We start from the raw sequence: 25,643 nt of genomic DNA on the forward strand, positions 1-25,643 counted from the left end.
CCAGGAGCAATTAGAAAGCTGCTTATGATGCCAGGATACCATATTTCAAGACCCATACCAGACATATTGCCCTTTCTCACCCTTTTGATGGTGATTGAAACACTTTGAACTCCCAAAATTACCGTACCCCTAGTTTTAAAAAAGTCTTTATTTAAATTAAAGATAATATTTTGGATTTATATAGCCCAAAGCTCTTTACACGTGGCAGCTATTGCTTAGCAAATTGAATTACAGGAGGACATTTAGGTAGGCCAGATTGTAAGTGCCTGAATTGGAATTTAGCCATTATATTTGCATAGTCCAACTGTTTAATCATTATCTATAGCCTACAGTTTAAACTATCAGGAATATTTTACCAATACAATACAATACTATTTATGTTAAGCTGTTGAAGGGCACTGCTCTCTTAAAACCCATAAGTGGAAGACCTGATAGAGTCATTTATTGTATTTTTTGGTTTTGCACGTGATAGATGAATAATATAATTGAATTCCACCATTCTATTCATTTTGAGGTCTGATAAACCTCTATGCATGACTATATTGTAGCGATCCTGCGGGGGAGGGGAAAGAATCAGGAAAGTGTAGAGGGTGTGTGAAAATGCAGGGGTTGCATGGTGGGTGTATGCGTTCAGTGGTTGCATGGTGGGTGTATGCATTCAGGGGTTGCACGGTGGTGTGTGCATGCAGGGGTTTCACAGTGGTGTGTGCATGCAGGGGTTGCACGGTGGTGTGTGCGTGCAGGGGTTGCATGGTTCATTTTCATTTTCGACTTCCAGCTCCCTTTCCCTCACTTTATGATTTTATTTTGTGATTATTGAATTATTGTAAAAAATAAATGGCCTTCATCTACTCACGGCTGCAGTCTCATTTCTGTCCCAAAAAGAACCTGAAATGCTACAATCTATTGACGGACATTACATAAGAACATGAGATGTCCTTTTTCTTTGGAATACCATGTTCCTTCTCAAAAATGTGTTTTAATGTTAGCCTTTATAAAGTAAAACGACTGCTTTAATGAATTTTCATGTATCTATTTCAGTGCAATGTAGTTTCTTGTTTGTAATAAAGAAATACGTTTTTTTAACATTTACATTTTATTTCTGTTTCTTCATAAAAAAAAATAAAAAATAATGTTTTCTGGTGAGAGTAAAAAATACATTAACTTTGATTCGTGTACTAAGGGTTACTCTTAACTGAATTCACAATCCAGTTCTCATGTACTTTTTATGGTAAACTGAGCATGCATGATTTAGAAACTCGGCTGTCAGCTCAGCAGAGTATCCCAAAAACTGGGCTGAATTCAGAAAAGCAAAGCAGCCCAGAATTTGGGACTTTATCTAAACACCAAATCTGCCCAGAATTTGGGACTTTATCTAAATACCAAATCTGCCCAGAATTTGGGACTTTATCTAAACACCAAATCTGCCCAGAATTTGGGACTTTATCTAAACACCAAATCTGCCCAGAATTTGGGACTTTATCTAAATACCAAATCTGCCCAGAATTTGGGACTTTATCTAAACACCAAATCTGCCCAGAATTTGGGACTTTATCTAAATACCAAATCTGCCCATAATTTGGGACTTTATCTAAATACCAAATCTGCCCATAATTTGGGACTTTATCTAAACACCAAACTGGCCCGGAATTTGGGACAAAAAGCAAAGCGGCACCAAAACCTGAGAATGAACAGTCTCTATGTAAAACTGTGATTACATTAAAGATAAACTAATGAATCCTGTAACAAAACTGAAATAGTGGGCAGGATATATATATTTGCAATTAAAATAAATCATGCAAACGATTATAGATACATGCTATTTGAAAGAAAAAAGTAAACCACCACAGAAAGCCAATTCTTACATTCATGCATAACATGACAGTTTAAATAAAGTAATAGTCACACATAGTCTGTTATATTAGTACAGCAAAATACCATATTATATTTTAATTGAAAGGTTCTGGCAAACAGATCTCTCTCTCTCTCTCTCTCTCTCTCTCTCTCTCTCTCTCTCATCACAATTATTGTACTTTTACACGTTATAAATGTTGTTTCCATGATTTCATATTAGTTCAGTAAAATAATACATGTAGTAAAAACTGTAACTCCGTGGTGTGAAAGCTACCGCCTGCACTGCAGCCTGCATTAGAAGCATGTCTTGGGTTCGATTCCCACACAGGGTTTATATTGCAAACTTTAAGAAATTTAAATGTATTCTATTTATGTCTGACAAACACATTTTTAATGTGAAAAAATGTAGCTGATATGAATGACACTTTCATTAAACATACATACTTTTGCACACATAACCTTAACATGCATATATATTGTTGATAGCTTCTATTGTATGTATTTGTGGTATACTGTTGATGAAATAATATGAAATCATGATTGAATTTCGATATGTCAATTGCATTATGCTGAATAAATTATTATATTTATTTAAAAAAAAATCACTTTAATTTATGTGTCAGAACTATCTTGACTGGAAGATACCTGAACAAGATGTTATATAATGTTGGTAATAAAAGCATCACATTGTACACTATAGATATATTAGCAGCATTATGAAATGCCCCTACAGTGTTACTAATACAGGCCATAGAGTTAAAGAGGGTGCAGTGCAATATTAAGTACAGCATTGCCAATGCTTGTGCTATAAATGTCTGTATTAACAGTACTGAAAACAGTGAGAATTGGTTAATCATTTCTTACAAAGCTGGGTTGGTACCCTTTAAATATTTGAGACACAGAAACTGTGCTTTAGTGCTTTCCTGCACACTTTTATTATTCACACAAAATGGCTAAGCCATTTTCTCAACAAAACCACTCCTTTAATTTACCATCTGGGCAAAGCCTTCAATGGCTTTCTTTAAATAAACTGGACAACTAAGCTGTTTACTGGTCAAAAAACGCAACACTGAGGTCTAATGTATTTAATCAAATATTTTAACACAGATATCAAACAAAACCACAAAAATGTGAACAAAAAATACAGATCAAATAATCATGATTAGTTTTCAATATGAAATGTGACACACTGTCAAAAGGAAAACATTACAAAGTTAGTATTGGATATGACCTCCCTGAGCATTAACACAATCCTGGCAGCGTTGACGCATAGACCTCATCAGCCTCTGGATAGACTACTGTGGGATTCCTCCTTACATCATCGCACTTCCACTGCCCAAACGGTTGGCTTGAACAATGCAAGTGTCAGCATTACGCTCACCACGACGTCTCCAAACACGTTGTCTTCCGTCAGGTCTGTCAAGGGCAAAACGGCAGCAGTGTGGAGTAATGGTTAGGGTTCTGGACTCTTGACCGGAGGGTCGTGGGTTCAATCCCCAGTGGGGGACACTACTGTTGTACCCTTGAGCAAGGTACTTTACCTAGATTGCTCCAGTAAAAACCCAACTGTGTAAATGGGTAATTGTATGTAAAATAATGTGATATCTGTATAATGTGAAATAATGTATAATGTGATATCTTGTAAGAATTGTAAGTCGTCCTGGATAAGGGCGTCTGCTAAGAAATAATAATAATAAAATGGCATTCATCTGTGAATATAAAACTCCACCACACTCTCTGCTCCCTTTTTATATCACATGGCTGTTCCCACTTAGCACCAGTTAACTAATTTGGCAACAGCCACATTCTGACATTTATTTGGCAAGGATAGGAATTAACCCCACCCTTGCCAACCACCACCAAAACACATAACCCAAACACTTCATTGCCTTGCAACGTTACATAATGAAAATCTCCATAGTATGCCTCCTCTCTTTGTTTCTAAATACCTGTTTTAAGTCTCATCGAAAGAGTTTTGTATTAAACAAGATGTACAATGAATTTTTGGACAGTGTATTTTTGAAATGTTTTTAAAGTTTATAAGTTGATTTAAACAAATCTGTAATTTCATTTTAAGTTAGTTTTCACTTATTAAAGAGATAAGCTAAGAGGGCTATTTGTGGCTATTAATGAGTTTCTTTAACACATTGATATTTTTTCAGCATATTTGAAAAGTACTGAAAATAGTTGTGAAACCTCAGATTTCTTGGGGGTCTAAAACTGAATAAATAAATTGTGTGATGAAATCTAGTTCTGAGTGTTCTGAGCTTCTCTGGACAAATGATTAGGACACTGTTACACAGCACATGAAAGAACAAACAAGAAATCAAACTGCTAATGATACAAACCTGCTGACAAACATTCAGACACTTCACTGATTCTCCTGATTGCACTATTTGTTTGAAGAGCTTGCTAGTTGTATCCATGTACAGTAGCTCCACACATACAGGAACATGCCAGTGCTATGTGTGCCCTTATAACAGTTTACCATAGTAAAAGCTTAGCAAAGCATAAAAGCATTGCAAAGCATAACAAAACAATGTAAAGAACAGTGAGGTATGGTAAAGCATATTAATAAACATGGTAAACTAGGGTAAATTATGGTTAATACATGGTATTACCATGGAATAAGCCTGGTAAAAGTGCAAAATACCATGGTAAACTTGTATAAGGAATATGACAGGGAGTGTTCTTTAAGAACACCACAATCCAGGGCTTCACATGTAAAGCTTTCATTTCTAAAAGGAACAAACTGTTCTTTCTCTTTCACAGAGCGGGGAATCATGACTGCAGAACAAGAGGCTGAAGAAACTGTTTCTCAAGAGCTGTACAGCCCCTCTGAGCTGAGGATCGTGCTGCTTGGGAGAGAGTGCACTGGGACAAGTGAAGCAGGAAACACCATCCTGGGCAGAGAAGAGGGTAGCGCTCGATTCAGCGGCTCTGCAGAAATGAGGGAGTGTGAGAAGAAAACAGGAGAAGTGGCTGGGAGACGAATCACTGTGATCAACACTCCAGAAATTTTAGACACAGTCCAGGTCGAGATTGAGAGATGTGTTTCTCTCTCTGCCCCGGGACCCCACGCTTTCCTCCTGGTGATACCGGTGTATCCAAAAGAAATGATTGATGCGCGTCGTGAGTACCTAATAAAACAGGATTGCAAACCCTTTTATAAAGTGCGGGAGCTGTTTGGTGAGAGAGCTGTGAGGAACATGATGATCCTTTTCACCTGTGGGGATTATCTGAGAAGCAGGACAATTGAGCAGTACATTGAAGAAGTTGGTGAGGAGCTGCAGCAACTTGTTGAGAAATGTGGGAACAGGTATCATGTTCTCAACAATAGGAACATGAGTGATCACACTCAGGTCACACAGCTCCTGGACAAGATAGACAACATGGTGAAGGGAAGTGGAGGCTGCTACATCCCAAATGAGATATACCAGCAGGTAGAAAAAATAATTAGACTAAAGGAACAGGAGCTGAATGAGAAACACAGAGATGAACTGTGCACAAAAGAAGAGGAAATGAGCAGGAAAGAAGTGGAGATGAAACAGAAATATGAGGAGGAACAGTGTAGGAAAGAAGAGGAGATGAAACAGAAATATGAGGAGGAACAGACGAGGAGAGAAGAGGAGCTGATGGAAAAGTTGAAGAAGGAAATGAAGGAGGATGAGCTGGAGAAAGACCCAGAAAAATCCAAGATGCCTGTCAGGAGAAGGAACAGCATTGTAGCAGTCCGCCCTACCAGTAAGTTTGTTTAAAATTGTTCTACAGATACAACATTCAGAATACTTTCTCAGGCTCTCACAATGTCACCATTGAACTGAATGAGTCTAACAGTTTAATAACAGTTTGAAAACCTTAACTGGGTTATTAAGTTACATGTATGCATGTTGTGTGAGGTGGAAAAGCCCTGCTGATAAATGTAGTGTATTATTATTTTAAATAATGGTTTATTGCTGTATTATTATGATTAAAAAATAAATGTATTGTTTGGTTTGTGTTTTGGTGGTGGTTATTAGGGATGGGGTTAATTCCTATCCCTGCCAAAAATATGTGAGAATGTGGCTGGAGACTTTAATGAATAATTGATGATTAATCCAGCCAGATGGGATATAAGGGGAGAAATTCCTTTGTTTGAGGGTGTACAGAGAGGAGGTATGTGAGAGAGAGTGGAAGGGAAAACAAACGTAAAACAAAAAATATAACAATTGCTACGCATGCAAGGAAGACCAGCACGGTACTTGTTTTTGCTCTGTGAGCTAGATATCGCATACAGTTTAATTTTCTTAGTTGTTTATTCCCTGGTTATTCTGCTCTTGTAAAGCAATTTTATTCATAAAAACACTTGCATCAATATGACAAATTGTTTCAAATCTATTATTTTCTTTGAACTGATCTTTTTTTTCTTTCTTTCTTGGCTGTGCTCAGACCCCTTAGATGTGGTGGTTCCACTGTATTTAAATCTCAGAGGCGAGTTTGATTAACCCTTTTGTTTCATGAGTGCCTGTGTATTCAAATTGGTAGATAGATCATTATCACCAGGCAAAGCTAGACATATTAGATTAAATGTAATTCGATTTAGATTTCTGGTAAAATATATAATATCCATGACATTTGCAATAGATTTGTGATGACAAAGTCTATATGATCTACAGCTGTGTGAGGTGGAAATGGACTTCTCTTCCAGTAGCTAATAATGACTGTTATATACTATATATTATACTGTTATATGCTTCCTTGAGAAACATATGTACAATATATCGAAACGTTGGGCAGCTGGCTCTTTGATATATATATATATACAGTGCCTTGCGAAAGTATTCGGCCCCCTTGAACTTTGCGACCTTTTGCCACATTTCAGGCTTCAAACATAAAGATATGAAACTGTAATTTTTTGTGAAGAATCAACAACAAGTGGGACACAATCATGAAGTGGAACGAAATTTATTGGATATTTCAAACTTTTTTAACAAATAAAAAACTGAAAAATTGGGCGTGCAAAATTATTCAGCCCCTTTACTTTCAGTGCAGCAAACTCTCTCCAGAAGTTCAGTGAGGATCTCTGAATGATCCAATGTTGACCTAAATGACTAATGATGATAAATAGAATCCACCTGTGTGTAATCAAGTCTCCGTATAAATGCACCTGCACTGTGATAGTCTCAGAGGTCCGTTTAAAGCGCAGAGAGCATCATGAAGAACAAGGAACACACCAGGCAGGTCCGAGATACTGTTGTGGAGAAGTTTAAAGCCGGATTTGGATACAAAAAGATTTCCCAAGCTTTAAACATCCCAAGGAGCACTGTGCAAGCGATAATATTGAAATGGAAGGAGTATCAGACCACTGCAAATCTACCAAGACCTGGCCGTCCCTCTAAACTTTCAGCTCATACAAGGAGAAGACTGATCAGAGATGCAGCCAAGAGGCCCATGATCACTCTGGATGAACTGCAGAGATCTACAGCTGAGGTGGGAGACTCTGTCCATAGGACAACAATCAGTCGTATACTGCACAAATCTGGCCTTTATGGAAGAGTGGCAAGAAGAAAGCCATTTCTTAAAGATATCCATAAAAAGTGTCGTTTACAGTTTGCCACAAGCCACCTGGGAGACACACCAAACATGTGGAAGAAGGTGCTCTGGTCAGATGAAACCAAAATCGAACTTTTTGGCAACAATGCAAAACGTTATGTTTGGCGTAAAAGCAACACAGCTCATCACCCTGAACACACCATCCCCACTGTCAAACATGGTGGTGGCAGCATCATGGTTTGGGCCTGCTTTTCTTCAGCAGGGACAGGGAAGATGGCTAAAATTGATGGGAAGATGGATGGAGCCAAATACAGGACCATTCTGGAAGAAAACCTGATGGAGTCTGCAAAAGACCTGAGACTGGGACGGAGATTTGTCTTCCAACAAGACAATGATCCAAAACATAAAGCAAAATCTACAATGGAATGGTTCACAAATAAACATATCCAGGTGTTAGAATGGCCAAGTCAAAGTCCAGACCTGAATCCAATCGAGAATCTGTGGAAAGAACTGAAAACTGCTGTTCACAAATGCTCTCCATCCAACCTCACTGAGCTCGAGCTGTTTTGCAAGGAGGAATGGGCAAAAATTTCAGTCTCTCGATGTGCAAAACTGATAGAGACATACCCCAAGCGACTTACAGCTGTAATCGCAGCAAAAGGTGGCGCTACAAAGTATTAACTTAAGGGGGCTGAATAATTTTGCACGCCCAATTTTTCAGTTTTTTATTTGTTAAAAAAGTTTGAAATATCCAATAAATTTCGTTCCACTTCATGATTGTGTCCCACTTGTTGTTGATTCTTCACAAAAAATTACAGTTTCATATCTTTATGTTTGAAGCCTGAAATGTGGCAAAAGGTCGCAAAGTTCAAGGGGGCCGAATACTTTCGCAAGGCACTGTATATATATATATATATATATATATATATATATATATATATATATACTACCGGTCAAAAGTTTTAGAACACCCCCATTTTTCCAGTTTTTATTGAAATTTAAGCAGTTCAAGTCCAGTGAATAACCTGAAATGGTACAAAGGTAAGCGGTAAACTGCCAGAGGTTAAAAAAAATGTTTAGGTTACCAAAAACTGAATTACATTTCAGAGTTATACAAAAAGGCCTTTTTCAGGGAACAAGTAATGGGTTAACAACTTACAGCTGTTCTGCAGCAATGGAAGTAAATTAAGCCTTGAAAGTTGATGCTAACAATTCCTACAGGTGTCCCAACTTTTGTTGATTACTTACAAACCCTCTGTCTGTATAAAAGCAGTGTTGGAACAGACTGTGTTACTACACCCTCTTAAGCATTATTTGGACAGTATTGTACTGCAGGAAGTAGTATATTGCTCTCATAATGGTGAGAAAAATGCAATTAACAAAGGAAGACAGACAGACCATTATAACCCTTAAAAGTGTAGGTCTTTCCTTTAGAGAAATTGCAAAGAAAGCCAAGGTGTCAGTGAGTACAGTTTCCTACACCATCAAAAGGCACTTGGAAACTGGAGGAAACTCTGACAGGAAGAGGTCTGGCAGACCCAAAGCCACAACAGAATCAGAAGACAAGTTTCTGAGAGTCAACAGCTTGCGTGATAGGCGGCTCACAGGACAACAGCTTCAAGCACAGCTTAACACTGGTCGAAGTAAGCAAGTCTCAGTTTCAACTGTGAAGAGAAGACTTCGAGCTGCAGGTTTGACAGGTCGAGTGGCAGTAAGAAAGCCATTGCTAAGATGGCAAAATAAGAAAAAGAGGCTTGCCTGGGCCATGAAGCACCGCCAGTGGACTACTGAAGACTGGAAGAAGGTCTTATGTACCGATGAATCAAAATTTGAAATCTTCGGTTCATCACGCAGGGTTTTTGTACGCCGTCGAGTAGGCGAAAGGATGGTTCCTCGGTGTGTGACACCAACTGTTAAACATGGAGGAGGAAGTGTGATGGTCCGGGGCTCTTTTGCTGGATCAAGTGTCGGCGACTTGCACAGAGTGAGTGGCACCCTGAACCAAAACTGCTACCACAGCATTTTGCAGCGCCATGCAATACCCTCTGGTATACGCCTAGTTGGTCAGGGGTTCATCCTACAGCAAGATAATGACCCAAAACATACCTCCAGGCTATGTCAGAACTACCTTAGAAGAAAAGAACAAGACGGTAGGCTTCAAATCATGGAATGGCTAGCACAGTCTCCAGACTTAAACCCCATCGAGCTGGTTTGGGATGAACTGGACAGAAGGGTGAAAGCAAATCAACCTACAAGTGCAACACATTTGTGGGAACTTCTGCAACAGTGTTGGGAAGAATTTTCCGAAAAATATTTGATTTCCATTGTAGAAAGAATGCCACAAGTGTGTTCGGCTGTTATATCTGCAAAAGGTGGCTACTTTGATGAGTCAAAAATTTAGATTAAATTTTGTTAAACAAAACGATTCCATGATTTCTTTTTTATCTCCAATTGTTTATTTGTTCTGTGCTTTAATTTTAGAGTACATTGAGACATTAAACTGCGTAAATTTCAATAAAAACTGGAAAAATTGAGGTGTTCTAAAACTTTTGACCGGTAGTATATATATATATATATATATATATATATATATATAAATATATATAATTTATTTCTTACAATTGTTACAAGATATCACATTATTTTTCACACATTATATTTACATACAATTACCCATTTATACAGTTTTTTTTTTTTACTGGAGCAAGGTTGGTGGATCGATTTAAGAAGTATGTGTAAGCCCAAAGACTTTCTTTTGGTTTTATATTCCTGGAAAGGGTTAATTACACCGTTTTTGCCCCTAAAGCACTACGAACTAATGCATGCATGTTCGTGGCTGTAGGTCGAAATAATCAAGTTTGAAGGTCGTTGTACGTCATGGCTGGAGCAGGGAAGGGAACGCAAGCCAGCTGACCGCACGCATTTCTATATTATTATTATTATTATTATTATTATTATTATTATTATTATTATTATTATTATTAGATTGACATCATCTCACATTCGTAAACATTGACACTTGCTTTTAAAGGGAGATGCAGCATCTTTGTGCCTAACCCCTGAAAAAGTTGTTAAAATGCTTTTTTTATTGTTATTTTTGAATTTCTATCCATTTTAATCGCAGTCTGGAGCTCTGCATTATAATTTCTCGGTGCTTCAGTGGTACAAACAGATTGATAAAGGAGGGTGCGATTGACAGAGCATTGTGTTTTGAGGAATCATGTCATCATAAAGAACTGTCAGCGCATACCAGTGGCAAGCTTGTCGCATACCAGTAAAGGTATGAAGAGGAATTGAATCCTGAAAATGGATTTGGGTAATATCGATGGCACAGGGTACATACATTACAATTCCTCCCCACTTAGTTCTAAAATTGCCTGAAATTAAATAAATGAAGTCAATTACTTGTAGAGCAATACTGATACAAATGCTTTTAATCTTAACTATAAATCGAGCCTTTGTGGTGGATTCTGGACTTGCTCAGGGTAACGTCTAGGTCCTGCAGAACTGCCAGTCTCTGGATTTCCAGATGTAGCAGTGATATTTTCCACAAGAGTTTCAGCACTGTCTGACACCCACTGAGAATCATCTGTAGAAGTGAATTTTGTCTGTGGGGACATTGCCGATGGTCAGAATTTGAATAGGCTAATACCTGGAAGCTGATCAACATGCCTAAGCCAGATGAGATTTGAGCCAACTTCTACTGTATAGGAAAGCGGTCCTGTTTGTGAAGTTATTTTTCCAGGCATTTCTGATTCCGATAGGCTAAGACATCCTGTCCCACTGTAAAGTTTTACAACAGTCCTCTGTTGGTGCTTTTGCTGTATTGCTTGGCGTGAACTGAATTTCGGTAAGCCAATAGAAAGTTGGCTAGCTTTTGTTGCATTGGATTTTGACCATTAGTGGCAGGGTGGTGAGGGGCAAATGTTATATGTTTAATGCCTTTTCCTTTAACAAAAGCTTGGAACTCCTCTGAAGTGAACTGTGTTCCATTATCACTCACCACAATCTGTTCTGGCAGCCCAGTCCTGGCAAAAAGAGTTTGCAATTTGTCACCCAAAACATCCTTTGGCTAAGTCTTCAATTTGCTGGTATATTCCAGGCCACCAGACGTAGCTTCGGGCAAGTCATTTCATCTTAACCATTCCTAAGTGACCATCGTGCAAAGCCTCAAGTACTCGTGAACATAGTTTGGAAGGTATGACAACTCTGGTGCCACACATAACACATCCGTGGTACACTGAAAGCTGATCTCAATGGGTGTGAAAAGCAGACAACTGGGGGTATCCATGGGTCGGCCAGCCTTTTATGGTTATGTCGTACACTTTAGACAGTATAGGCTCAGATTTAGTCTCTCTTTGAATAAGGACATTTGTTACTGGTAACTGGTCCATCTGTGTTATGTAAAACATGTCAACAGGATCTGATTCAATCTTTTGGTGTATTGTTTCTAGCGGCATACAATCTAAACCATCAGCATTAGCATGGTGCTTCGTGCCCTTAATGTCATAAGTGTGTGCGCCTAAAAACCATGCTGCTGCCATCTCCGGAACACCCTTCCTGGGATTAAAAGTAGAGAGTAGGGGTTGGTGGTCTGTAACCAATGTGAACTTCTTGCCCCACAAATACTGGTTAAACTGTTTCACTCCCAACACTAGACTGAAGTGCTCTCTATCAATCTGGGCATAATTGTGCTCTACGACCAAAAGGGATCTCTACGCGAATGCTATTGGCCGTTCTGAGCCGTCTTCCATCTTGTGCAAAAGCACCACACCACCAATGCCATAAGGAGAAGCATCACACGCTAGCTTAATGGGTAAAGAGGGATCGTAGTGGGTGAGTACCTTCTCCGAAGTTATTAGTGCTTTAGCCTCCTTGAATGCATATTTACACTGTTTGGACCACTGCCATTTGCTTCCACTCTGCAACAAAACATTCAAGGGGTAGAACACTGTGGACAGATTTGGCAAAAACTTGGTAGTAGTTAATTAGTCCAAGAAAGGATCGACGCTGTGTAACATCTTGTGGCGGTGGTGCTCTGAGGACAGCATTGATCTTGACTTGTGACTTGTGTAGCCTCTGTTTATCAATGGTATGGCCACAGTAGGCAATGGTTACTTTGAAAAATTCACATTTGTCTCCGTTAGTTCTCCGTCCATACTCACCCAGTCTAGTTAGTACTTTCTGTAAGTTTTCTAAGTGTTTGATATCGACAGCTCCTGTCACAATTATATCATCCAGGTAACACTGTGTATGTGGTACTCCTTGTAGCACTTGATTCATGGCCTTTTGCCAGATCGCTGCTGCTAATGAAATGCCGAACACTAGACGGTTGTACTGAAAAAGGCCCTTGTGAGTGTTAATTGTCAGAAACTTCCTGGATGTTTCTTCCACTTCCATTTGTAAGTAGGCTTGAGCCAAACCACTCTTTGAGAAGAGTGCGCCTCCTGCCAGTGAGGCAAACACGTCCTCAATGCGGCGTAGAGGGTATTGATCAGCACAAAGCACAGGGTTCACTGTGACCTTGAAATCACCACAAATACACACCTCTCCACTTCTCTTAATTACAGGCACTATTGGCGTTGCCCATTGTGACAGGCTAACTGCAGGAATGATGTCAGGCCAGAAAGAATCACACAGAGACAGGCAGTACTCTGGTTGAAACTGAGACGCTTTTGCGCTCAGTGTTTTAATAAACAAACAAAAATAAAATGTTGAAACAGAAAACGGCACTTTAGCCAAAATAAACAGACAAACAGAACGAACAGACACTAACAAACAGGGACGAATACTAAACAAACACATACCACATAGCAATTTTTTTTTTTTAAATAATTTATCTCCTCACTCTCTCCTGTTCCTTCGCCCTGAACACACAACCCCGAGTGAGTAAAACATGCATCTATATATACTGTTGTGCTGGGATTCAATTACTAATTAATTATTCACTTGAATCCCCGTGCAGTGCAATCCCCGTGCCTAAATACAATTATACATTTTAAATACTCGTGCTCATTACCCACATTATATCCTGTGTACCAACTACAATACACCAACATTTACACACTACATGCAACATATAACACACAAATGCACTAAGGGTCAGGGCACATTGCCACACCATTCACATCAGTCCACATTAAACAAAATGCCTGCCTCTTCAAAACATTTGAGTTGAGCTTCTACTTTGGGGCGTATAGCTTAGGGCATGGGACGTAAGACCTTGGCTGAGCAAATTTTGGACTTTTGCAAAAATAAAAATGCTGAAATCAATAACTGTAGACATCTATTTCTTGTAACTTTTTTTCCTCATCCACAAAAGCAAAACTTTTGCTACAAAAGATTTCTCCTAAAATTCTTTGTTTTCAAGAAATTTCTAGAAATTATACATTTCCATTGGGGTATGTAAACTTTTGACTACAACTGTATATATTATATGTAGGGGTCTACTTAAATCGCAGTAAATTTACGTATTTTTCACAGGTATGTTTGAATTGGTTGGAAGTTAAGGCAAAGCTTTGCCAAGTTATACAGAAGTGGACATCGATTAGAAACAACCCAAAGACTCGGTTACACAAGGGCATCTGGCATACTTTAATAAGGTCAATGTATGCAGCACGTTCGTTGTCATGTTATTTGTCCCATCCAATAATTTCTTTTATTAGTACCGAGTCAAAACAAAGAAAACGTGGCTATTTCGGGTCTAAAATACCAACTGCAAAAAAGTAAGCAGCAGGTTGAAGCGAGGTGGCTGTGCTGGATCGTTTTAATACTGATTTAACTTGCCGACAGGAATACTTTTTGTCTGGGCTGGCTTTCCAGTTTGGTGTCTGAAAGCTGTTTATTTTACGTTCTGTTCAGCAGCCTCTGAAGTAGCCTTTTGTTTAATGTGTGATTCTGAAGCTAAATAGCGATCGATCGTATTTTCTCCAAATACACATTAAGATATGGAAAACAATTACCTCAGTCTGCATGTACAGTTTCTTTGGGAAATATCTTGAAACGATCATCAGCCGAAATATACTTTGCTTTTTTTGTCGTCCATTTCTACTATTTTACCTCCAATGCTGAAAACTAGATTTTAGCAACCCAAATCAAAACAATGCACACGGGATGGCGAAGGAATTAAAAAGGGCTATCTAAGGAAGATACGTAGTTTGCATCGCTTGCATTGTGCAGTAGTTCATTTAAACAAGGTTTATTTTTCTTTCATCTCCGTACTTGTTTGTATGCATTGGCTCTTTAGAGGTGAATTTCACGGTGACCCCTCAATTTCACTATTTCCGTGAAATCCGTGAAATCCGTAGAACCCTAATTATATGCTGCGTGAGGTGAAAATGGACCTGTCTTGTTCTTTTGTAAGGTTTCAGCTGACACTTTTTCTGGTGGTAAATAACTTTGTTTATCACTTTGATTTTGATATATATATATATATATGTTTCTTTTTTTTCAGTGTCTGGAGGTGAAGGAGAAGCTCCCCTTGCAGATAACCAAGCACCTCCCCCTGAGCTGAGGATGGTGCTGCTTGGGAAGACTGGGTCTGGGAAGAGTGCAGCAGGAAACACCATCCTGGGCAGAGAGGAGTTTAGATCTGAAGCCAGCTCCTCTGCAGTAACGAGGGAGTGTGAGAAGAGAAAAGGACAAGTGGCTGGGAGGCGTGTTGCTGTGATCGACACTCCAGAGCTCTCTCAGGACAAACTCCAGATTAGGAGCTGTGTTTCTCTGTCTGCCCCGGGACCCCACGTTTTCCTCCTGGTGATACCGGTGGGCCGATTCACAGAGGAAGAGAGGAGAGCAGTGGAGACAGTCCAGGAGATATTCAGTGAGGAGGCTGTGAGGAGGTACATGATGCTCCTTTTCACACACAGTGACAAACTTAAAGGCAAGACCATTGAGGATTATATTCAGACAGGGAGCAAGGAGCTCCAGCAGCTTGTTGAGAAATGTGGGAACAGGTATCATGTTCTCAACAATGAGGACAGGAGAGATCGCACTCAGGTCACACAGCTCCTGGACAAGATAGACAACGTGGTGAAGGGAAACAACAACAGCTACTACACCAGTGAGATGTACCAGCAAGCAGAGGCAAAGATCAGACAAAGACAAGAGGAGATACTGAAGGAGGAGGAAGAGACAATATTGAGGGAGGAAGAGGAATTGAGGGCAAAGAACCTGAAAGAACTGGAGAACATGAAAAGGAAGATGAGCTTGGAAATGCAGAAACAAGATGAGAAGATCAAAGAGCTGGAGGAGAGGATCGGGGAGCTGGAGGAAGAGCTGAGGAAAAAACAGGGAGAGAATCACAGGATCAAACTGGAGGAAGAGCTGAGGAGAAAGAGAGAGGAGAGAGAAAGGGCAGAGCGAGAGAAGGAGGATTGCATGGAGAAGGGGGTGAGAGAGAGGGAAGAGTACGAGGAGAAACAGAGGAGAGAGATAGAGGCAGTCAGGCAACGCTATGAGGAAATCATTAGACCAGAAGCAGAGAGAGCCAATGAGTTTATAAGCACATATGAAAAACCAGCTGAAGCGAGAGGAGAAAGGGAAGCACTAGGGGCAGTGAAGAGTGCAGTAGCAAGAGTAATGAGAGAAGGGGCTGAGGTAGGGGCAGTATTATATACATTAACCAGAGCAATAAGAGAAGAGACAGGACTAGGGGCAGTAATGCATGCTGTAAGAGAAGCAATAAGAGGAGGACCAGCTCAAAGGGCAGTTTTCAGAGCAGTAGCAGGAGCACTGAGAGAAGGAGCTGCAATCGGGGCAGTATTGCGCACAGTAGCAGAAGCAATAGAGGCAGCACCACAGGAAACCAGTCAAGAACAGTAAGACGGGGTGGTATTATTGGACAGGGGGTGGTGTTATTGGAAATGGGGGTGGTGTTATTGAAGAATATCCGAGCATGATCTAACGTCCATATTGAGAAACAACACTTGAGGGTTAGTGCTCACTTCAGTGAATATGGCCAGTAGGAGCTACACTTGGAACACTTCAGTGAGCACAAACACTCAGGTGTTTTATTCTTGGGGGGGGGGTGCACTCTTGAGCAATGAGTGACTAAGACACATTGTCCGTTTGCTGCCACAGGTGCTTTTATAAAACAAAAGGATAAACAGTATTGTCAGTCTCTGACATATTTTTCAGACTTATTAGGTCAGTGTATTTGCAGAATATTTGAAACTCAGTTTAAATTATCGAAATCCCCAAGAAGGCCAAGCCACACCGCTCTTTACTGAAGAGGGTGCCCGAGCCACTGATGTACCAACCAATGTCATGATCTGTGATGATCAATGTATATAAACAGCTGAACCCTGATTTGAATGTGTTGCTCACCACTGTGATGATCAATGTATATAAACAGCTGAACCCTGATTTGAATGTGTTGCTCACCATTGTGATAATCAATCTGCATGATAGTCTGCTCTCTTGATCACTGCTTTACCTGAGAGCCGTCAGTAAAGTAGAAGAGAACAGATCTCAAGCTGTGCTTTGTATCCTTGGGAGTTATTTTGATCTCTGAGTTGTTCTGTATGAAAAATATACAGAAATTCAATATTTTTATTTTTAATCAGAAATGTTAACTTAGACAATTTTTATGTTATATGCTTTAGCCAATTTTTTTTTAACAGAACGTTGCAAATAATGTAAAGTATGAAGGCGTCTGTTCTAAATTTGGATATTCTATGACAGTGTACGATGAATGAAGCCTGTTTTATATTAATTTCTGTTCCTTTAAGAGCTCAGGACCATCATGGTGTGCCTGTTGAATGGCTGTCAGAAGCATGCATGTACCAAGCAGTGTATTAATAAAAGTGTCACTATAGACTACCTTCAAGCCTGTGTGTGGATTCCTTCATTCTCCAATCTGACCCAGGATACAGGATAACAAGCCCTTTACAATTCACATGCATTTGCAGGGTTTGTAGTGATCTCAGGGGCTCTCAATAATAAACACCTGTTTCAATGTGAATTATTCTCTGTGTTGTTGTTCAGTGTGTGATCAGCCCCTTCATTAAAGCAGGTGGGAGTCCCAGGGAGCAGGTTGTGATTTGCAGAGCTGACCTGGGATACAGGGAGGGGGAGGGTGCTGGTGTTGATTCAGCTCTCACCTGGTACCAGCGTGCAATGGGATGACACTCCTTTCTTACCTGTGGGGCACATATTGCACTGGATCAGTGATTCAAAAGAACAGGGTTTACAAAGAGAGAAAAGAAAGACCCTTGATTACTAAGAACCTTCAATATATACAGGATGACAGCATGGATCCTATTGCAGAGCGGTTTAAGCCAGTCCAGGTTTTACATGAATAAGATTCCCACTACATACCCTGTGAGAGTGTTTACAGTTTCAGAGTGATTTGATCAATTTCACTTCTGGCGTTTCAACAACAGTCTGCAGTAGTTTCATTAATTAAATAATTAATTCATCAAAACAGAGTTCTAATGTGGTCATTAAATCATTGTGTTACCAGTTTAACCAGAGCGTTTATACCCAGCCCGAGTCTGGTTCCGATTAACCCTTTACTGTTGACAAGCTCTAAATAAACAGCACCTATAAACACTGAGAGATGTGACAAGCAAATATATATTTAGCGCATGCACACAACAAACAGGGGCACTGAATTTCTTGGGGAACTGAATTTGATATTACACCTGTATGGAAGATGAGGAACAGCTGGGAACTTTCCCAGTCACGTGCTTAGCAACGGTGGCAAAGGGGTTAAAAATCAACCATTCCCCATAGAGTCCCTATGTAAAATTACTTCAGCGTTTCTTAAATATGCCAAAATCTTGCTGTATTGTGCAGTGCAGTGACGTCAGCTATCGGACCACGACAGCAGCCGGCCTCAGAATATATATGCATTTGCAGCACCCACATGATCTTTGATATGTAGTTGTATGACTATTTGTATAGTTATTTTTAAACTATAAAGTGAGCATTTCTTTGTGGTTAAGCAGATGTGTGCAGATATGTATGTGTGAAGCAGAACTGCTCATTTGACAGTAGGCAAGTAGAACATAGCAGCGGCAGTGGTGGCAGAGGTGAGGGGTGAGTCAAGTCACACAGACAAAAAAAATAATTCTGGATGGGACTGCGGAACTAGTGTCTCAACTCTTTGATAACCAGCACCAAGCTAGATAAATAATTTGTATTTTATATTTAATTACAGATGTTAACCAAATGTTAATATCTCAAGGTAATATGAAGTATTTACCACAATATAACCATTATAATATGGTGGGTCCCCTTATCATGCTTACATTGTATTAAATTTAGGCTAGAGTCTTATCATTATGACTATGATTGCTTTTGGTTTTCCAGAGCATAAAGATTATACTCCATCATTGTTCCCACACAAAGTAGCAAAGAGCAGAAAGGTTGATAAGAACAAGATCAAGAGGTTTGAGAGGGCCCTGGCAAGGAATGCCACTGTGGGAAACCCTAGTCAGGAATCCAGTAAGAAGTAGGCACCACCTAGACCCTTTATCCTTGTATTTAAAACATTAACATTTTGCCAATCCTATAGGCCTATTACCGCAGTAATTAATTTATGAGGAAAAGTATGACATTTTATTCATTTAATAGCTACACTCCTAGCACTATATATTTCTGTATACATTTCTGTGCATCTATATATAAAGGTGCACATCTATTGCTAGAAGGAAGAGGATCACTGATCATGCTGATGAACTGGCAGACATCGCTCATTTATGTGTACCAGCAGTACAAGCAGAAGCAGAACCTGAAGATGACGTGCTTGTTCCAACATGATGGGAGACTACATTTGGGGGCTGATTTGTGAAAGTGATTTACAGTATAATCGTAAATCTCGAAAAACTACTCACTTCTAAATCTTTTGTAGTCATTTTTGTATTACTTTAGTATAAATACATGTTAATTTGGATTCATATGTTGTTTTTTTCTGACTTTATGTGAACGAAAAGACACAAATTTGCCCGTTTTCTCATTGAAATAGGTAAATTTCAAAATATCACTGTCCTGGTCACAAAAGCAAAGTTTGTGGGGAATAATAGCCATTTTCTATACTTTTGAGGCATAAGCAATTAGGAAATAACACTTACTACCCAGGAACCAAAAAAAATAAAAAATTGTTACACGGTGTTATCAACTATTTTGCCATCACCTTTCTTTTAGGAATGCAAACACCACTAGACAATTCAGAGAGAATGCAGTTTACCAAGACCCTAATTGACTACCGACAGCATTGCTGGAAGAGCAGCTCTGTAAAGCAACAATCGGAGAGTTTATCTATGTGCTTCACCAGCCTGACCTGGATAAGATTGTTGCAGCTGCTTACCTACTTGCCTAGTTTCATGGGTCCCAGGAGCAAGCACAGCATCCCATATGGGGATCAACTAATTTTGACTCTGCGAAGAAACACAGAAATTGAGGCACTAGCTTACCTATGCAAAATACCAAGATCAACAGCCACAGTCCTCTTCTCTAGATGGGTGAACATAATATGTGCTGAACTTGGTTTTCTTGTAGTCAAATAGCCTGATAGAAACCATGTGCTTCAAAACACTCCTCCTGTGTTCAAGCAGAAGTTCAGGACACTCGCAGGAATTGTAAACTGTTTTGAGGTTTTCATAGAGAAGCCAAATTATCTTAAGGCACGGACACGCGTGTACAGAAATTACAAGAAGCATACAACTGTTAAAGTTTTCATTGCATGCAGCCCATTGAGAGCAATCACATATGTTTCCAAGGCATGGGGTGGACGGACATCTGATGTACATCTGGTCCGGTCGTCTGGTTTCATCTCACAAGACTTTCATCAGCCAGGGAACATAATACTTGGAGATTGTGGCTTTCAGCTGAGAGAGTGTTTTGGGGTACTTGGTGTGACTTTTCTTTAATGTCACACCTTTTTCTTTGGTGTGACACCAAAGGCCGAAAGCAGCTATCAGCCCAGGAGGTGGAGATGTCCAGATCATTGTCATCTGTACGCAATGAGATTGAACAGGATTGATTAGGAGCAGATACACATATGATTATTTTATGATTTAATGCAGTACATTCACTCACTCACTCTTTCTCTCTCTTTCTCTTTCTCTCTCTCTATATATACAGACAAGATTGTTTTAGTTGGTGCTGCACTATGTGTGTGTGTGTGTGTTTGAAAGAGTGGAAAAAACTGGTATGGTATGAGAAGTAGTAAAATCTCAAGTAATACCTTCCTTTTGTTTTTCCATTTCTAATAGGATTCTAAAGAGTTTCCTTCCCATACAACTTGTGAAACGCTTAGGTGATGAGGCTGAAAATGCAGACGTGGCAGCAATAGACAAGATTGTTTTAGTTTGTGCTGCACTCATAAATTTAAGAAATGGTAAGAAAATAACATTAACATTAATATACAACTTTTACATTTAAAACTTGTGTCTGTATGCATGTTTGACAATTTGTACAAATGTATATGTATATGTATATTTCTTTGTAAGAATCAGGACAGCCAACAAAAGACACAAGATAACTAAGGACACAGGCCCAATAGGCAGATCCAGTGTCTCAGAAGCTATAAGAACTAGTAGTAAAATGATTTAATGATTAAAAATAATTATTTTAATAATTATTTTAATTTAATGTTTTCACTCTATAAAGCTGTCTTAATACTCAATGTTTGTACATATGCAATGTATTATTAATTTCACTGTATATCAATGGAGCCGGTTTGTAAAATAAAAATGGTGTACACAATACAAACACCATTAAAGATCTTCTATTTTAAACCGTGGCCTCTTCTGTCTATGAAACAATTATATAAGTGATAATAACATGTTAATAAAAATGTAAGAATCTTCAAACCAATTTACCACTATTTTAAGTATTATTATTATTATTATTATTATTATTATTATTATTATTATTATTATTATTATTATTATTATAAACAATTATTCTCAATTGCAAACAAAAACAAAATAGAACAAGATCCAGATAAATAAATTCAAATAGTACAATACAGTAGTAAAAAAAAACATATAATGATTGAACACAATTTACCGCTGTTAATGTAAATGTTTATAATTAACATTTTAGGATTAGGATTTTATTTAAATGGTGTTTAACAATATAACTGCTTTTGGAGCTGTAATTAACATCTTTCTTGAAGACAGATCTTAGAGGGACAGGCAGGTCTGCGATTTCAGCTTCTTATTCAGGTTTGAAAGCAGCACCATAGCCTCAAACAAGCTGAGGCCAATGCACGTCTTTGGATTAGTCCCTGCAAGCACCGATAGCAGTTGTCGTTGCTCTGTATCAGTAACCTACATGAAGTGGTCTTCCTATGCATTTCCTTTACCATGAGCCTGTCTTCTGATTTATTTTGGTAGAAGTTAATGCTTGCTACTGTGCTGGGCTCAACTCATTTTGTGTAGACAGAATAACAATAGCAAGCTACATTAGTACTGCCTTTTTGTTGTACCATAGTCAAACTGCTGCCTCCACTTATTGTTATTGGTCCCTGTAGGTTTAAAGCTGTAATCTGTGTGGACCCATCCTGATTCAAAGCAGTTGTAGGCTTTTAGGGACCAAATATTTTTCATTTGTTGCTTGGAACAAACCCCTGAAAATGAAATTGTAAGCACTGTTCATCATCATGTCATATCATTCATTTGGTGTTTTTTGCTGCCCACTCTTTTTTTAAGTATATCAATACTTTGTATACTTTTTTTTAAATACTTTGTCACGATGTGAAAAGATACACGTACTTTAGGACCAAGGAAAACACTTTTTTTCAGCATTCTTCCCTGTGCCCTTGACCAGATACTGTACGATGTTGCTCCACTGATGGTCTGGCCAACCTTCAGGATCATCACTCCACACTGTTGCTGGCAGCTTGTATGGACATTTTTTAATCCCAGCCAAACACAATTTAGCCTCATATCTTTTTTTAGCTGAAGCATCAGACTTTCTACATAATCATATGCCATATCTGCCACAAAAAAAATGTTTATATTTGGTGTAAATCTATGTAAACTCTATGCAGCCTGCTTTTGCTAGGCATATATATGTCACACCGTGACGCGGACTCCTCATCTAGGTCTGCGTCCCAAACCGCACACTTACTCACTCGTTACCTTCCCTTGAGGGGCGGAAGTACTATGTTCGCCATTGTAACAGGGCGAGGAGCCCTGTAAAATGTATTATTTATTTATTTTTAGAACGGGGTCTCCCCCTCCGCCCCTGTGCAATTTATTGTTTTGTATTATGATTTATTTATTATTATATTTATATGACGGCGAAGCGCCGCGGGTTTTGTTATTGTTTTGTTGTTTATAAATGTGACGGTGTAGCCGTGTATTTTGATTAGTAGCATGGATGGGAAACCCCATCCACAGTAATTTAATAAACTTATGCGCGGGGATCCCGAGTGGCGCATCCAGTAAAGGCGTTCTGCGTAGAGTGCAGGATGTGCCCTATAGCCTGGAGATCGCAGGTTCGAATCCAGGCTATGTCACAGCCGACCGTGACCGGGAGTTCCTAGGGGGCGGCGCACATTTGGCTGAGCGCTGCCCAGGTCGGGAGGGCTTAGGTCGGCAGGGGAATCCACGGCTCACCGCGCATCAGCGACCCCTGTGGCCGATAGGGCGCCTGTGGTTCTGCAGTGGAGCCGCCAGATCTGTGTTGTCCTCCGGCACTATAGGTCTGGTGGCATCGCTGTGGATCTGCAGTTCGAAAAATGACGGCTAGGCAGGAGCACGTTTCGGAAGACGCGTGTTCCAGCCGCCATTTCCCGAATCGGCGGGGGGGTTGCGAGCGGTGAGCCAAGGATACAGATAATAATTGGGCATACTAAATTGGGGAGAAAACTGGGGTAAAAAATTGGCGACGACTAAAATTTAAAAAAAAAAAAAAACTTATGCAGATTGTGACCGAGGGGTAATAGAATACTTACTAGCCAGTTAAATCCCTCGGCCATGATATAAAAGGCTGTAGCTCTCTGCAGTCGGTGTGGGTGTTAGAGTGGAGAGAGCGAGCGAGGAGCGAGAGAAAAAACAAAACTAAAAATTAAATACAGGATCAGTGAAGGCTACTGCCCAGCCTGACCGGTATTGTTTATACTTTGTGTTCGTGATTTTGTTTTGTTTACCTGTTTTATATTCACTCTTTGAGCAAGTGTTTTTGTGTTTAAAACCTTTTATTTATTTTTGTATTATTTAAATAAAATGGCGCCACTGCGTCTCTTTATTTTAAACTGCAGTACTTCTCTGGTGTCAGTTTCCTTCCTGCTTCTGACCTGACATCACCGCTCAGCCAGCCTGCCACAGCCGTCTTAAGGGTTGTCCCAATTCCTTAGGGAATGAGTGAAGGGAGCTTTATGTGCCCTTCACTGCACACCTTCGACTGAGTGGACAAAACAGTTGACTTCTGCAGAAGTGTTTTTGTGCTGAAGTCCCAGAACTCTTTGCGTTAAAGGCAGAGACAAGTGGGAACGATTTGAAAATATGTCAGACGCGGCTGCACATAAATGTAATGTAAATGTAGTTAGATAGGAAATTGTAAATATTGTTAAGTTATTTAACAAGCAAATTATTTGTGAAATGTATGTTTTATTGAGTCGCTTAGGTAATAAAATTTATCTTTTTAAATCTATGATCACGATTTAAATATATAATTAGAAAGTACAGCGAAAAATCTTTTCAGTACGTATCTATTGCTGGAATTAATTATCTATCTATTAATTAATGAACTAGATAGGTAGCTACAAAACTAGCAGATGATAGAAGTGAGCAATATATTTCAAAATTATTATTATTTTTTTTTTTACGAAATACACAGACAGAGGAAGAGACCCTAAAACTTTTATGTAGCCTGCACACTTTTATCATTTCCATTATATGTTTTTGCAGTGATTAATAAATTAGTGTAGAACCTTTAGCCATTTCGTAGTGATATTGAATATAAAGCAAAATATATTACCTATTCGATTTAAAGTAAAATAGATATATTATTATTTAAAATATAATTTAAAACAAAAGAAAAATGTAAATATTAGGCTACATTATGAAGTACATATTTTATTAACCAATATCAGTTTTTCAAATTATCTCAAGTTTAAAAATAACCACATACATGTAAAATGTTCTAAATACGTCTTGTTCGCTCAGTAGGGCAGTAGCACAGCAAAGACGTCTCCTGCTTGCCACAGTTCTTTGGAATAATAATAGTGCAAATGCTACAGCCATTCTTCAAACTACAATCTGACAACAAAAGACTGCATAGCTTCTTGCTCAGTCAAAGGTACAGGAGCTGAATGATGATGCTGAAGTGCGTCCCATTTAAAGCTTTTAGCTCCACCCTACACCATACTCCCTCGCTCACCCAAGAGCACACTCTGTGACATAACTAAAACATCACACGAAGTGTACACTTGTCGAAGGGTGTGGGGTGGAAGAGAATTGCTTGGGACACAGCCTAGATAGCTTGTATAGGCGTATCCTATCAAGTGTTTCTATATCTATGGTTACATGCTTTCATTTTTTTCAAATACAATAGCTGATCAGGAACATTAGGTTACTTACCATAACCCTGGTTCCCTGAAAGATAAGACGACCACCAATGACATTACGTATGGGATATGTCTGCCCATTGGGTAGATATTGCTGAGCATTTCTCTTTTTCCATCGCTACTGAAGCGACCTCGCGTTTGGTTGTCGTCTTTTCTTTCAGGGAACCAGGGGTACGGAAGTAACCTAACGTTCCTGTTCATTTCAAAGACGACCACCAACGACATTACACATGGGATAATGTATACCAGAGCCGTCACGAGGGAGAAGGAACAGCAGCATATGAGGGACGCACAAGCGCTGCCTAACCCAGGGGAACTTCAGCTTTATGGAGTGTAAGGGCTCAAACGAGGCCTTCGTGAGAGCCACTAGTAAAATATTAAGGCTCCGTTCGGGGAGAACAGTCCTCCTAGGAGGGCGTAATCGCTGTGCGCCTTTAAGACAACGGGTAGCCAAAAAATGCGCACCCAGAGACACCGAGTCTACGGGGACATGGCAAGCAGAGATAGCCACTAAATACATCTTCAAGTGGACCACCTAAGCGGTGGAGGGAGTACCACAGGGTGCATCTTTGCCGAAGCAAAGAGATCGACCTGCACCTTTCCGAACCATTCCCAAATGTGCTCCACTATCTGAGGGTGGAGTCGCCACTCTGATGGATGCGGACCGTTCCTGGAGAGGAGGTCCGCTGCCCAGTTCACCGCTTCTGGAATGTGCGTCGCCCATAGGGAC

General features: G+C 39.5%; 1 protein-coding gene across 1 annotated transcript; it reads left to right on the plus strand.

The window, feature by feature from the left end:
* Positions 1-5,476: 5,476 nt before the first annotated feature.
* On the plus strand, positions 5,477-16,350 carry LOC131723028 (GTPase IMAP family member 9-like). Its single transcript, XM_059016323.1, has 2 exons — positions 5,477-5,598; positions 14,840-16,350. Exons 1-2 carry the CDS (start codon positions 5,490-5,492, stop codon positions 16,207-16,209), a joined length of 1,479 nt encoding a protein of 492 aa, XP_058872306.1. The 5' UTR covers positions 5,477-5,489; the 3' UTR covers positions 16,210-16,350.
* Positions 16,351-25,643: the final 9,293 nt, after the last annotated feature.

Source organism: Acipenser ruthenus, chromosome 52 (genome assembly GCF_902713425.1).
Source record: "Acipenser ruthenus chromosome 52, fAciRut3.2 maternal haplotype, whole genome shotgun sequence".
Classification (NCBI taxonomy): Eukaryota; Metazoa; Chordata; class Actinopteri; order Acipenseriformes; family Acipenseridae; genus Acipenser; species Acipenser ruthenus.